Raw genomic sequence first — 14,433 nt, 5'->3', positions numbered from 1 at the left:
CATGCACAAGAGAATTGCATGTTTCCCCATTTGCTCCACTTCAGCTCTTTGACAAGGAGCTCTGGTAAGGTCTGGAGAAACTCAAGTCCAGTCTCCTTGGAGCTGTGGCATGAGGGTAGTTTAGGGAGCCTTCCCTAACAACTGAAGTGGCAAATCCTGTTGTGAGGGGTGGGCTGAGAGCGTGGTACACGTTTTCCAGTTTGAGAGGGATGCAAAGCTGCTCTTCTAGTTCAGCAAAGAGACATGAGGAAGACACCAGTTTATGTATCCATCTCTAGAGGAGGGAAAAGCAGAAGAGAGGGATGTTAGTGTTCTGCAAGCTGGAGACAAAAAAGGGAAGATAATTTCATTCCTGAAAAAAACTCCAGTGGTCACAGTCAGCATTTGAGTCACTGCATTGACAAGATTTTCTTAATTTTCCTGTGAAAAACTGAAGCACAGAGAGGTTCCCTGTGGCAGGCCACCCACCATAATATCAGTGGGACAGTCAAGAGCAAAATTGTTCAGTCCACCAAGTTAAGAGCTTCAATGAGAGTGATAAAAGACACATTATTTATTGATTTAATTTAGTAGGACTACTGGTGTTCAGGAGGAAAATCCAAGACAGTTATTGTTGTAACTTGGTGTGCAAGAAGGTATGTTGTCTAACTGGACAAGAAACTCTCTTCCCTTTTCCCCTTCCCAGGATTTAATTTCTCCAGTCACTTGACCTTGTCCTCACCCCTCCTTGCATGTCAAAAGAACACCAGTACTCACACAGCTCTCTCTCACAGATTCATCCCTTATTGCTCCAGTGATGTTTGGAGTGGTGCCTCTTCCAAGTCCGAGAAAAGTGAGTGTTGTTGATGGGCTGTTGCTGCCCCAGATGTCACACAGTGAAGGACATGGCCAGACTTCTCTGAAGCTACATGAATGAAGAACAGGCTTTTTCTTGCTGAAGGGCAGGAGAGAATATCAAGCTACTTCCAGATAAAACATCCTGATCTCTTTAGCTCAGGCTGTTTTGACAAAGTTGGGAGCCATTGCTTGCAGAGATGTTGCACTGATGCAGTTTGTGAGGATTAGAGGAACATAATTCCTTTTAAATTAATCTCCAGGTTCCAGCACACGGCAAATTAAATGGTGTAGCTGAGGAGCCGTGGTTTGTTACATGTGACTTTGGCTTTGCTGAGAGGCAAGTACAGTGAATTTACCTTGAGAGTTTTGTCAGGAGGATGTTTGTCCTTTAAAGGAGCTGTTGTGACAGGCTAAAGCTGTCTGCAGGTTTCCTTGGGAAACCAAGAGTAGTTTGACTTAATACATGCATTGTCACTGGCTGTCAGCTTGGTGATGGCAGAGTCTGCTTAAATGAGTCCTTCCAGGTTAAGCTGGATTTCATGCAAACAAATTGTTCTCAAGTACTTCTCTGCCTTCTCCAGCTTCGGCAGGATTGGTGTCTGTGTGCAGTAATGTCTGCAGAAACAGCAGGGGCTTAGTTCTTTCATTTGCTCATGAAAAGTTTTATTTGACCAGAGTGGAATTACTTTAGATACAGGCTGCTGTGAGCAGAAGAACTGGGCCCGAGATGCTCCGTGGCCCTGAAAGGCAGAAGGTTGATACTTTTCTTTGAGTGGGCCTGTGAGTTCTGGCCTTAAAGCAGACATTGTGTCACTTGCTGCCTCTTCACCTGCTCTTACATTGAGAAAACTGACCACTCATGGATACTACAGGGACACTTTTTGTCACAGTAAGGGACCCTCTCACTTCTCGTAGCTCATGATTCTTCCTGTGAAGCAGCTCAGCAAACATGCCTGCCTTTTGGTGGAGCCAAGGAAGTAGCAGTCTGTGTAGGTGTAATGTTTCTGGAAACATTACTTGTCAGAATTTGCTTTATGAATTGGAAAAAAACGAGTGCAGGAAGTTGGACCTGAGATTCCAGGTGGTAGGAAAGTGTGTGTGTTCCTCATGGATAGAGAAAGGGTCCCGGTGCCTTCTTAGTTTGTTCTTGTTTTCTTTCTCTTAAGTTTACCAGTTCCCAAGCACTGTTGTAGGAAGGTGTGCTTGTGTTATCATGTGTTCTGGTCATTCTCTACTCAGTTTCTTTCAGAGAAGCAAGTTATGTCCAGGGAGGATGTGCTTCATACAGGTGGAGAACATGGGCGTGGTTTAAGGTTCATGATCCCTTTATAAGGTTCTTAAGCATTTGTGGAAGGGAAGCAGAAGTCTTACTCTGGACAGGAGACAGTTTTGTTGACACTCTGTTATCTCTTCCAGATGAATATGCCTTCATGGGAGCACTGATCATTCAGGAGGTTATAAAGGAGCTGGTGGGAAAAGGTCTTAGCACTGCAAAAGTGTTGCTGCTAGCAGGGAGCAGGTACGTATTAACAAGATTTCCTGAGGTGAAGACAGGAGATTTCCACAGCAGAAAGCTGTTAGGGAAGAGGTCCCAGGAGCTCCTGAAAAATTCCTTCTAGGAGTACAGTGACACTAGCACAGCAGCAGAAAATAACAAGGTAAAAACTTTGCAAGAGGGAGGCAATGTGTTCCTTCTTTGCTGCATCAGGCTCCTGTGGGCCCACACCAGGAGACACACCTTTTATCACTAGATGTGAGACACCCAGATCAGAACATCAGTCTGGCCTGACATGGGTGCTCTGAGTCGAGCTGTGTTGCAGAAACGGAACACTCTGCAGGAACACCCAGCTGGTGTTGCACTGAAGTGTCAGACAGAAGTTGCAAACGGTGAATTGTCTCCATTGAGATCTTTTGGTTGGTGAGCACCCAAACTTCTTGCAAATGATAGAAAGTACATACCCCTCTCTAAAGAAAGAATAAGAGCAGAATTTGGTTTCTGAGGTATCAGCCTGTTACTCAGCACTAGCTTTATTTCTGAGTGCTTTGTAAAGCAAGGAAATGACTTGGTGACTACCAGGTTAGTAGTGGATCATCCTGTGGAGAGGTGAAGCTGTTTAGTGTGGCTGCCAGAGGATGTGTGTGCTGGGCACCACCTGCCAGCTGTGTGTCCATGACTGCAGTATGACATTGCCATTGCAGTGCTGGAGGGACAGGAGTGCTCCTGAATGTGGACCGAGTGGCAGAGCAGCTGGAGGAGATGGGTTACCACGGGATTCAGGTTCGAGGCTTGGCAGACTCCGGGTGGTTCCTGGATAATAAGCAGTACCGCAGAACCGACTGCATCGATACCATAACCTGTGCTCCCACAGAAGCCATCAGAAGAGGAATAAGGTACAAGCAGATGCTCTACAGTACGTTTTTATAAGAGGTTAGAGTGTGGAGAAGATATCCTCCTTCTCTATCTTCCTTAACTTTGATAATTGAAGGGCATTTACTATCTGCATTAGTGGCTTTTTAATTATTTTATGGGAAAAGACAATAATTTAAAATCTAGACATGCAAAAGCATGTGTGCAATTGTAGATGCTCTAAAATGTGTCGATGGGACAGTGTAGTGAAGGAAGAACTCAGATGTCAGTAATTAGGAACTGTAATCAGAGCAGAAATAGACTGGGACTTGGAGAGGTCACGGTTAGGCTGTGTGATGCCTTTCATTCTGTTAACTGCTTTGTCTTCTAGGTATTGGAACGGGGTTGTTCCTGAGCGCTGCAAGCTGCAGTTCAAAGAGGGAGAGGAATGGAATTGCTTTTTTGGATATAAGATTTACCCCACTCTTCGATGTAAGTATCAGAGGAAAGACAGAAAATGTAATCTAGGGTTTCGTCTCTATCTGCAGCTAACATAGAGCAATTCCTTTTCCAAATGTTTGGTTTTCCTAGGTCCAGTCTTTGTCGTCCAGTGGCTCTTTGATGAGGCCCAGCTTACTGTAGACAATGTCCACCTCACTGGCCAGCCTGTTCAGGAGGGGCAGTGGCTCTATATCCAGAATCTGGGCAGGGAGCTGAGAAACACCTTGAAGGATGTGACGTAAGTTATTCCATTGAGGAAAAGCTGGCTCATCAATTCCTGAGAGGCATTTGTACCCAGTGTCCTAGCAGCATTTCTCTCATCTCTGCAGGAGCAACTGTTGTAAATTTGGCAACATTCATCAGTCTGCATCAAGCATCTTGCCTTTTTCATTTCTGGATAAGTGCAACTTAATTTCCAGCTTAATAATTATCACCTACATTTTCTTACCCATAGGAACGTTGTTTTTTCTTTCCTGACTCCAAGGTGGTGAGGTCCAGGCTCCTTCCCATTGGTCAACCATTAACCTCCCAGGGAGGTTTAGAAAAGCACTAAAAACATGAAGAGAGTCGATGAGACAACAGGGGAGGAGCTGTTAATGCAAGAGCAGGTGTTCAGGAGTGTCTTGGTGCAAATGTGCACTGTGAGGCAGGATGGGACTCCTTTTCTTCTGGATACTTTCTAGTCCAGTCAGGTTTTCTATCATGATAGTCATTGCTGTTTTAAAAAATCTTGCCAGGGGCCGCAAAAATTCCGCCCTATACCTAGTCTAGGAAGTTCTATTTGTCTCGAGTTCCTTTGTCCTTCCAAGACCTAATCCAAGTTTTCTTTTTCCCCCTCAGTGCCAGCTTTGCTCCTGCCTGTCTGTCTCATGAGATCATCACACGCAAGTGAGTGCTTTGCAGGTTCTGTGAAAGGTCAACAGGGAAGGGATGAGGGGCTGCCCAGTCCTGACAACTGACCCCTCTGACACTGCCCTTTGTCTTCTCAGTCACTGGACAGACATCCAGGTGAAGGGGACGTCGCTGCCACGTGCCCTGCACTGCTGGGACCGGAGCCTGCATGAGAGCAACAAGAACGGGAAGGCCCCTCTGAAGGGCTGCCCCATCCACCTGATGGACAGCTGCCCCTGGCCTCACTGCAACCCCTCGTGCCCCACCATCAGGGACCAGTTCACAGGGCAGGAGATGAATGTGATCCAGTTCCTCATGCACATGGGCTTTGATGTTCAGAAGATGGCACAGCAACAGGGCCTGGAGCCCAGTAAGCTCCTGGGGATGCTCAGCAGTGGTAGCTAGGCAGGGGTCTTCAGAGGGGCAGAGAGGTTGGATCAGGAGACTCCAAGCCCTTCTCCCACACTTCCTAATGTTTTTCCTTATGCTCCTGCAGGCAGATGCACGCTCACACCCATGCATGCTCAAACCTGTACACACCCACGTGCTCCCACACTCTTGCACACTTAGGATGTGTCAAGAAAAAAAAAAGCAAAAAAAAAGCAGTTTCTTGCTTAAACTATTGGACTGGAATTCATTACCTCCAAACTCCAGGGCTCAGTTCTGGCCATTCATATCTTCCTGTGTTACACAAGGCAATCTGATACAGGGAGTAGCAAAGCCATAAATAGCAGCAATGAGAACCTTCCCCAGATCTAGGACTTCTTCCCTTGCCATGAATTTTACATCATAGACTTGATACAAGTGGTGAAAAGAGCAAGCACTGGATTTCTTTTGTCCAACCAGAGGTGAAGGAATGATTACAGGACTTCCTGGAGGTCAGCGTCTCACGACGAGTTACAGCATGCAAACCCAGGACACGTGCTAGGGATGGACACTCTTGTACTCAATTTACTTTCGTATTATTTTATAAAATGACTTTTTTATTACTTTTTTTAAACTAAGCAAGAAATATAAATGATATTGTTTTGTAACATATTTTTTTTTAAATAACGAAGAAACCTCTTGCTACTTTGGCAACGTGGACATATTTATTTTAATATGTAAAACGCTATTTATAAGGGCTGACCAGAGAACCATACATATGTCTTTGTAAAGTTGTATATGCTGCTCATTTGGATGGGTTATCCTTATGATCACTTGTGCCTGGGAAAGGGCTGAGGGTGGTATAGACTTTTTGTAATAATTAGTTTTCTGTGTTCCCCTTGCAGTATGCTTTGTCACTGTTTCTCTGATGAAGAGGTTGTAATACAAGGACTAAGTACAGAGATTTTCACCCCGCATTGATGTCTGTACTTGCAAAGTGTTTCCAGGTTGGTGATTAGCCACACATTCCAGGGCATTGCACTTTAAGATGTAGGGAGATCTGTTTTTGCAGCAAAGGATTCTGTTTCAGTGAGAGAAATGTTGGATCAAACTGTCTGGCCTGTCTTAAAACGGGGAGCACGTGGAACATGAAAGGCAGAGAACACAAAACAAGCACCAACATATTTCCCTTCTCCTAGTCATTATGAACACACCCACCTCAGAACATCAGCATCCCCTTTGAGGGTAATGGCAGGAGAACAAGGGAGGGATCAGGAATGTGTGACTGAAGCTGGAGATCAAGAGATGGTTCCTTAGGGGGAGGCACTGGGGCAGAGAAGCTTTATGCTGTGTTGCACTGCAGCTGCTGCAGACAGACCTGCAGAAAGAGCAGAACTTGCCTCATTCTGCAGAAGCAGCAAAGCTCTTGATCCTGATGTTGCATTTGCTGGAGCTTGTGTCAATGGTTACACAAGGTGTAAGCCACAGAAAATCAGGGCCTAATTTTAGAGGAGATCTGTGCACTTTCAAGATGGGTCTTGCCAGTGCTGTTTGAGATGCATTGTCCTAGTTGAGTAAGCCCAAAAGTGAACAAAACCACAGCCATTGGGTTACATCTCATGGGTTTCAGCAAACAGGCAGGACCACACCAAGTAGCTGTCCTGTGCAAGGTGGTTTAGTGCACATGTAAGATAAAGTAGCTAAAGAGAAAAAGAATGATGTTCCCAGCAGAAATGAAATGCAGGAAAGCTCTCAGTGGAGTTTCCCTGTGATCAATCTAGGGATTACTGATACCCTGTTTGTTTTAATGACTTGGATATAAAAGTAAAATTGTTCTGGTTACATTTTTTAGAAGCTTTTTCAGTACAGACAACACTTGGAAAAGCATACAGGAAGATGGGATTCCTTTAAGGGCTGCAGTCACATGGAGTCAATCAAAGTGCTGGTACTTGAGCAGCAGCCTGAATTTCCGCTTGGAATAGTTCACCAGTTGGGAGCACCAAGGGAAACAGTTGTTTGCAGGATGACTATACACAAGGTGATGCATCTGTAGATAGAGCCCCAGGCAGTTTCCAACAGTGTGTTACTACTAGGAAACACTAAAGGATACATGACACTGTTGAAGTTTGGAATACTTTTTCTGCAGAGCTACCTACCTGTATAGCTAAAGTATTAATTCAAAGGTTAATTTTTAAAAGGCAAAGAATGTTAAGACGGGACATTTTCCTTGCACGCACAGGAAAAAATCCCTGGGAGTCAGGGATAGCTCTTCCAGCTTCATGTGCCTCTGCCACAGTCTTTTAAACTGAACAGGGAGACGTCTCAGAAATATTTTTAAAGGGGGACTTTGCTAACTTATTAGAACAATTACACAGTGTGGTCGCAAATTGTAGCTGGAAACAAGCCTGTAACCCAGGAAATAATTTCCAGCTCCGTGCTCCCCGTGCTTGTGCAATAAATAGGGATTTCCAGACCCCTGGTAAAGCTGGAGCTTCTACGTTCATCCCCAGTGACATCTGCTGTGGAGACCCGGGGCAAGAAGGGCAAGACGGGAAGAATTCAGAGCCATGTGTTTGTGCTCCCAGATCTTGTGACTGGATGAGATGCTTTCCCTCTGGGAGGGAAAAACCGTCTCCAAATGCATCATGTGATTGAGCAGAATGAAGATGCAACCAAGAAGCCCAAAACTAACAGCAGGATGTATAGATTTGCACGGCCTGACCGCAGGTCCGGGCTGGGCACGTAACGGCCCAACCCAGCGAGCTCCCGGGACGGGACGGGGCGGGCGGAGATGGGTAAGAGCTACGCTGGGAAAGGGGCCCGTTCCTGCGGCAAGAGCCGGGGCAGGGCCGGGCAGGGAGCGCTGCGAGGGGCTGGGGACACCGGGGAAGCCGTAACGGCCCAACCCAGCGAGCTCCCGGGACGGGACGGGGCGGGCGGAGATGGGTAAGAGCTACGCTGGGAAAGGGGCCCGTTCCTGCGGCAAGAGCCGGGGCAGGGCCGGGCAGGGAGCGCTGCGAGGGGCTGGGGACACCGGGGAAGCTCCCGCGTTCTCCACGCAGCGCAGCGCGGAGCCCCCGATGAAAACCTGGAGCTCCTCGGCTCTTTGGCTGCGTTTCCTGCTTGTTGTGATGTTAATTGCGCAACTCCCGCCCCAAATGAATGCGGGCTTTCTACATTTAGCACCAGAGGTCTTTTTAAGGCAAAGGGGAGGGATTTTCGTGAAAGACCGTGACAAAGCTGAAGGCAGGTTCATTTTACCTCAACATCCACAAACTTTGTACTGTTGTCATGCGAATAACTCCACAGTTACCCCCGGCCTACAAAACGCTGCCTGGAGCTGCTGGAGCCATGTTCCCTCTCACCACAGCAGTCCTCTGTGGCCCCAGTCTGTCTGCATTTGCCTCCTGTCCCAAGCCAGGCTGGATCTTAAGTGACTCGAGGCAGCAATTTATCTTAAAATACTTGCTGCTGGATCCCTGGCCCTAGCTGCTCTGACAGGGCTGCTGCTGTGGACACAACCATGCACGTCTGCAGTGTAAGTCAGACCAGTGATGACTCCAGGTTAAAAATAATCCCTGTCAGGTGCAAGTTTTTGGCTGTTCTTTTTAAAATCTGAGCTTGGTTCCCTCATCCAGCACAGCTGTGTAGACAAGCTGTGTAAGAGCAAGGAAGGAGGGCAGGGGGTGGGAGCCAACAGCCAGATATGGGCTGCATCACCTCCAGAGCTGCTTTATCCAGCCTGAGTCCCCAGCCACAGCACAAGTGATGGTCTGGAGGGAAGGGGGAGCAGAGCAGTGTCCTTCTGGACAGACCCAGCCCACCCCACAGGCCAAGGTCATAAATGGAAGCTGACATTTTTAGAGCATCTAGCTCTGCATGTGGCCATTCACTGGTGGGTGGCACATCTTTACATGAACATACAAAAAAGAAAGAATTATATGAAGCATTTATTATTGTTACCAAGCATGAAGGGAGCTTATAATTCCCAGTTAGGATGCTACAGACTTTATCAGCACAGCTGGTGACTACCCTGACCAATTCAGAACGGCTTTGAGGCTCTGGGTGGGCAGGCCCTTGGCCATGCTGACTCCCTGCACCAGTGCAAGGCTCCTGGGATGGTCCTGGATCCATACTGGGACCAGCACAGCAGAGCTGGTCTGCAGGTGAGGAGTCAGCAACACTGCTGTGAGGTAAGTGAGGAATTTTTCTACTATGTTGAGTTTTGAATTTTTCCCATTCTGAAATGACATCAGAAAAATTATTTGGGGCCTTTAGAGTTATAATTAAGAGACTTTTGGGTAGAATTAAGAGACCTTTTGGTAGGTCTGGAGAAATGTATACCAAAAATGGCTAACTGGGGAAGCTTTGAGCTAACCAGAGGGAGTGTTTGATACTATATATTGAAATCTGTGATCCAAAACAGAGCTAAGAATAAAATTTTTTTACTATTTTTTTTTTCCAATTGTATTTGATTTTGGTGTTCAGAGACTGAAGAATAACTGGTTCCTATATAAGTAAAACAGAGACAGGGAAGAGTTCAAGGAGACAGTGAAGACTGGTGCTCAAAGTCTTCATAGCCACATGCTCTTGCTAAATGCCCAAAGCACAGCAGGGTCATTCCTAGCAGGTAAATATATTCCTGCTTCAGATCACATGGAGCTAAGTGAGTCAGCTTTTCTTGTAGCCTCTGGCCCAATTCCTTTTATAGGGCTTGTGGTGTCCTTGGGCTCATGCCCCTGCCCTGGGGTCTGCAGGGCTGAGCTCCTGTTGTGCAGTAAGGCCGGATCACGGTGGCCTCCACGGACACGCACGGCGTGGGGCAGCTGCAGGGGGAACGGCAGCGTTCCTGGGGGAGCAGCAGAGGGATAATTGGAGCCTCTGATGGAGCTTGCAGTGTCAGTGTTAAATATCACCTGCTCAAGGCAGTTGTGGGGGGCAGGACTCATTCCAGAACTATTAATATAGCCCCTATTTATACTCCTGGGTTCCTGCAAACGGTGCGGCAGAGCTACAGCTGCAGAGCTAAAATGGAATAAATGTCAGCCTGCAGGCACAGAGCCACCCTTTCAGCCACCGTGTGGGAGAGGAGACAGCAAAGAGACCAAGCAGGGGCAGGTTTGGGAGCTGAGAAGCAGAGGGAGCTGATGGCAGTGCCCTGGGAAGGCAGCTGGTGGGCAGGGCTCGGCAGCAGCCTCCTGCAGCCAGCAGCTCCCTGCTGAGCCACTGCCAGAACACACAGGCAGCGTCAGAGCAGCTCCTACGGACACGGGAGGGGACACAGCGGGGACTGGAGCTGCTGGTCCCCTGATCCAGTGCCAGGTGAGACTGGGGACAAAGGGGAAAAACCTTCAAAGGATGTTTTGGGGGGGGCTTTAAGTGTACTGTCTGCTGGTCTGGGAAGATGATGGAGAGCACAGGAGGGCCGTATCTGAACACTGCTGCCGTTACATCCCCTGTGGGAGTAGCTCGTTTGCTGCAGATGGCGTTTGGATGCACCACCTTCAGCCTGGTGGCTCACCAAGGGGGGTTCAGCGCAGCCTATGGCACCTTCTGCATGTTTGTCTGGACCTTCTGTTTTGCCATCACTGTCTTCATCCTCACCTGCGAGTTCACGCACCTGCACAGCTGCCTGAGCATCTCCTGGGGGAACTTCACCGCGGCTTTCGCCATGCTGGCCACACTCATGTCCGTCACAGCTGCTGTCATCTACCCGCTCTACTTCGTCCAGCTGGACTGTTACCCCATCAGCTGCAAGGTGAGGGATTTCCGCATCGCCGCCAGTGTCTTCGCAGGCCTCCTCTTCCTGGCCTACGCTGCCGAGGTGTTCTTAACCAGGGCAAAACCGGGACAAGTCACCAGCTACATGGCCACCGTCTCTGGGCTCCTGAAAATTGTCCAGGCCTTCGTGGCCTGCATCATCTTTGGGGCACTGGTGAACGACAGCCAGTACAGCAAGTACGTGGCAACGCAGTGGTGCGTGGCCGTCTACAGCTTCTGCTTCGTGGTGACGGTGGTGGTGGTGGCCTTCAGTGTCACTGGCAAGACTGCCCTGCTGTGGTTCCCCTTTGAGCGCTCCGTGGTTGTCTACACCCTGGGGGCCGTGCTGCTGTACGTCAGCGCGGCCGTCATCTGGCCAGTGTTCTGCTTCGACAGCAAGTACGGCTCCCCGTGGCGCCCCGGCGCCTGCTCCAAGGGCCGCTGCCCCTGGGATAGCCAGCTGGTCATCGCCATCTTCACCTATGTCAACCTGCTGCTCTACGTGCTGGACCTGGCCTATTCCCAGCGCATCCGCTTTGTCTCGCACCTCTGAAGCGCCGGCCCCCCGGCTGTCCCGGCACCAGCAGCACCCGCAGCACCCGCAGCCGGGGATGCAGCAGGAGATGGTATGTGGGGAAGGGAGGCGAGGACCGGGCACCACACAGGAACCATTAGCTGAACTTCCAGGTCAGGACTGTCTGGAGCAGCAAGGCAGTGACGTGCAGGGGCTGCGGCGGGCACAGGGAGAAGCCTGCCCGCCTGGTGCCCCAGCTCGGAACACGCACAGGAGTCTCCTCTGCAGCAGCACAACACTGGCTGCCCAGCAGGGCTGCTGGCTCTGCATCACCCTGCCAGATATTAGGAAAGACACCAGGGATTTTGAAACTGATACCAGCATTTAACCATAATCAAGTGACTACCCAGGAAGTGGGAAAGTTAAAAGCTGCATCAGGGAACACCAGTTCTAGAGATGAAAAACAATCCCTCGGAGTTTGGGTTAGTCTGGGCTGTGTGGTGAGACACGAAATGCTTGCAAGTGTGGGAAATTCCCGTCAGGATGTTTCTGAGAAGAACATCATAGCTGTAATAGTATTTTGAATATTACCAGGCCTTTCCCTTCCTCTCCTCTCCTTCACTGTTTAGCCCAGAGGAACATCCTCAAGCACGCACGCTGGGGGGAAGCATGGGATATTCCTGTTAGCAAACACTGAGTCATGACTGAAATTCAAATTTGGGAAACTGGGCCTCTGCTGCCAAGAAATGGGGTGCAGAACAGAGCTGACCTGCCAAATGGCCACGTGTAACCTGACATCCCCCCTCCAGCAGGACCAGCAGGTACCTTGGCTTTGCCACCGCTGCTTTACACTGATGTCAAGAAGTTTTTTTTTCCGGAAGCTTAAAGATAAATTCAGGGGTGGGGGAAGCAGAGATTAATTTATTTCTCATAAAAGACCAAACCTGGGAGGGGGGACACAGAGAGGATGGGAAAAACTTGGGCGCAGTGGTGAGCAGCAGAGCTGGCGCCAGGATTCCCGGGCTCTCTGTGTCACCAACAAGCTGCATTTCTCTGACCCATCCCTGACAAAACACCCACTTTGAAGTCCCTCGCTGCATAGCTCAGGTTTCAAGCTTAATAGGAAGAAATGTTATTCGTTTCTGATCCTGTGAAAAACCAAAGCAGCCTGAGTGCTTGTGCAGAAAGCATGTGGACTAGATAGGTCTGATTAAAATCTAAAGTAGCTGATTGTCAGAAGCAAGATTTATTTTTAAATCAAATTAAAATAAAGCTGAATGACAGACTTGCAGCCTGCATCTCCAGAGATTTGTATCCTTTCATCTGTCTCTCCACACAGCTGTTATTTCACCAGACAGAGCCCTTCTGCTCTCTGCTGGAGAGCACAGCTCCATTTATTCTGCTGTATGAAGCCTGAATGCAGCCCCAAAAAGTACAGAGACAAGACAGCCGAGACCTGTGCCTGACATTTTTTGTAGCAGAGTCACTGCAGAAAAAGGAAGGAAACTTGGTTTTCATCAGTGCTTTGTTTGGGGTTGGAAAAGCAAAGGAAAAAAATTGTTGGGACAGATTGTGTTGGCTAATTCTGCTACTGAGTAAGAACCAGCCTTTAGCAGTGGGAATGCTGAGCCTATGGAGCAGGTCAAGGATGAGGATCCAGCACAAAGGGGATGAATGCACTGAAGAGCCTTCCAGGTTCTTTTTTTTCCCCCAAGTCTCTGTTAAGGCAGGAAGTTTTAAGAGAAATAATGGTCCAACAAGAGGCTGGCCAGCTTGTTCTAAGGCAACACCCAAGACTGTCCACTATAGATGTAAAGCAGGGTATCAGAGAGCTTTATTTCCTGCCCCCAAACAAATTAAGGGGTTATACAAATAGGAAAAGCTAACTTGGGAAAAGAAATCCATTTGTATTGGAGCAGGCAGTGTGCAGAGAGCCACTGCACACAGGAGGAACCTTGAGCATTTATGATGTATTATTTTTAAACCTGTCAACCTGGACAACCTGTGCCACTCTTGAAAATTACTTGTGGGTTTTTTTTTTGTTGTTATTACAGAGCACTGAAAATCAGATGGGTGGCTGTGAACCAGCATGGCTTCAGTTATAAAATTAAACCCTGCAAACCCAGGAATGTTGCTGTATGGAAGCACCTTCTTGCAGGCCCTGGGGGCCTCGGGGGGGCTGGGCAGAGGGAGGACAGGGGCAGGTGCCCTGCAGGCAGGGTTTGATGTCCCCAGAGGTGACACCACAGCTCTCCTGGGCAGGGAAGTCTGCCCCAAAGCTCCTCACCTGGTTAACTCTTTTTTCAGCTGTATTTTCTTGCTTTTTGCTGTGAAGATTTTGCACCAAGTAGGAGCAGTTATCAGGAATATGATAAAAACCTGGTAATGACACACGTTGATGCAACTTGTACAGTGCTAGGGATGTCAGGAAAGGCCCAGGAGAAGAAAGTAACAACAGCAGTAGAATCCAGTGCTGTCACAAGGAGGAAATAGAATTTAACGTGGAAATCATGATACCACTGACTGGAGGAGTGGAAAGACAAGTCATTGCCAAGAACAGTGTGTTCAGATTTAGCTTTCTCATCTGCCAGCCAGAGACTGAACAAAAAATGTTAGCATGGTCAAAATGGCAAAAAAAAGACTGTGTGGACAACAATCCACTCTTTTAGGATAAAAAAAAATAAAATCAAAACCTCATGTTTCAGTGGTTAAAACACTCACTAACCAGTGGAAACTATGAGATTACCCAACCCAGGACAGGGAACATCCGATATAATAGGGTTTCAACAACCATCCCTGTCGTGATTCAGTTCATTGAAAAACACTTTATTTCCAGAGCTCATCTTTCCCCTAATTAATAAATAATCATCAAGTGACTGGCCACAGAACAGGCTTCCTAAGACACCTGTCATTCCCAGCGCTCTTGGGAAGGTGATGTCAGAACGTCCAGGCCTTCGGGCGGAGTTACCGGTGTGTGTGCAGCTCCAGGGGATCCAGCCCCAACACACGCGTCTCTATCTATAAATAGACACAGTTCTGATTCTGCCATGGGTTTGGTTCTTTCTTCGCTTTTTTCTTCCCCTCCTGAGGACCGGGATTCCGCATCCCCAGAGGCGCTGCGGGAACCCGGACCCACAGGGGACGGAGCACCGAGATGTATTTCCGCAACAAAGTAGGTAAAGAGCCCAAAGCGACCGGCGCGGAGATCGGCTTTGGG

At 48.3% G+C, this 14,433-nt stretch overlaps 3 protein-coding genes across 3 annotated transcripts in view; all 3 read left to right on the top strand.

Annotated features, from left to right (window-relative positions):
• NOTUM (notum pectinacetylesterase homolog (Drosophila)) overlaps positions 1–5,846 on the top strand; it is a 13,403-nt gene extending 7,557 nt beyond the window's left edge. Inside the window, exons 4-10 of the mRNA XM_010008694.1 lie at positions 774–832; positions 2,254–2,356; positions 3,037–3,228; positions 3,576–3,676; positions 3,776–3,923; positions 4,526–4,573; positions 4,675–5,846. Coding sequence (XP_010006996.1) covers positions 774–832; positions 2,254–2,356; positions 3,037–3,228; positions 3,576–3,676; positions 3,776–3,923; positions 4,526–4,573; positions 4,675–4,981 — 958 coding nt within the window. The 3' untranslated portion in view covers positions 4,982–5,846. The remainder of the gene's footprint in view (positions 1–773; positions 833–2,253; positions 2,357–3,036; positions 3,229–3,575; positions 3,677–3,775; positions 3,924–4,525; positions 4,574–4,674) is intronic.
• Positions 5,847–10,346: 4,500 nt separating this feature from the next.
• On the top strand, positions 10,347–11,255 carry MYADML2 (myeloid-associated differentiation marker-like 2). The gene has a single exon (XM_010008642.1). The coding sequence runs from the start codon at positions 10,347–10,349 to the stop codon at positions 11,253–11,255; it is 909 nt and encodes a 302-aa protein (XP_010006944.1).
• A 58-nt stretch (positions 11,256–11,313) lies between these two features.
• Positions 11,314–14,433, top strand: part of PYCR1 (pyrroline-5-carboxylate reductase 1) — a 6,293-nt gene continuing 3,173 nt past the window's right edge. Inside the window, exon 1 of the mRNA XM_010008693.1 lies at positions 11,314–11,428. Within this exon, the coding sequence (XP_010006995.1) occupies positions 11,314–11,428 (115 nt within the window). The remainder of the gene's footprint in view (positions 11,429–14,433) is intronic.

The sequence above is a fragment of the Chaetura pelagica genome, unplaced genomic scaffold (assembly GCF_000747805.2).
Source record: "Chaetura pelagica isolate M959 unplaced genomic scaffold, ChaPel_1.0 scaffold962, whole genome shotgun sequence".
In the NCBI taxonomy this organism is placed as follows: Eukaryota; Metazoa; Chordata; class Aves; order Apodiformes; family Apodidae; genus Chaetura; species Chaetura pelagica.
This window is presented reverse-complemented; position numbering and strand designations above follow the sequence as displayed.

Coding starts and splice junctions, on each gene's coding strand:
- MYADML2 (XM_010008642.1), top strand. CDS start 10,347: ATGATGGAGAGCACAGGAGGGCCGTATCTGAACACTGCTGCCGTTACA.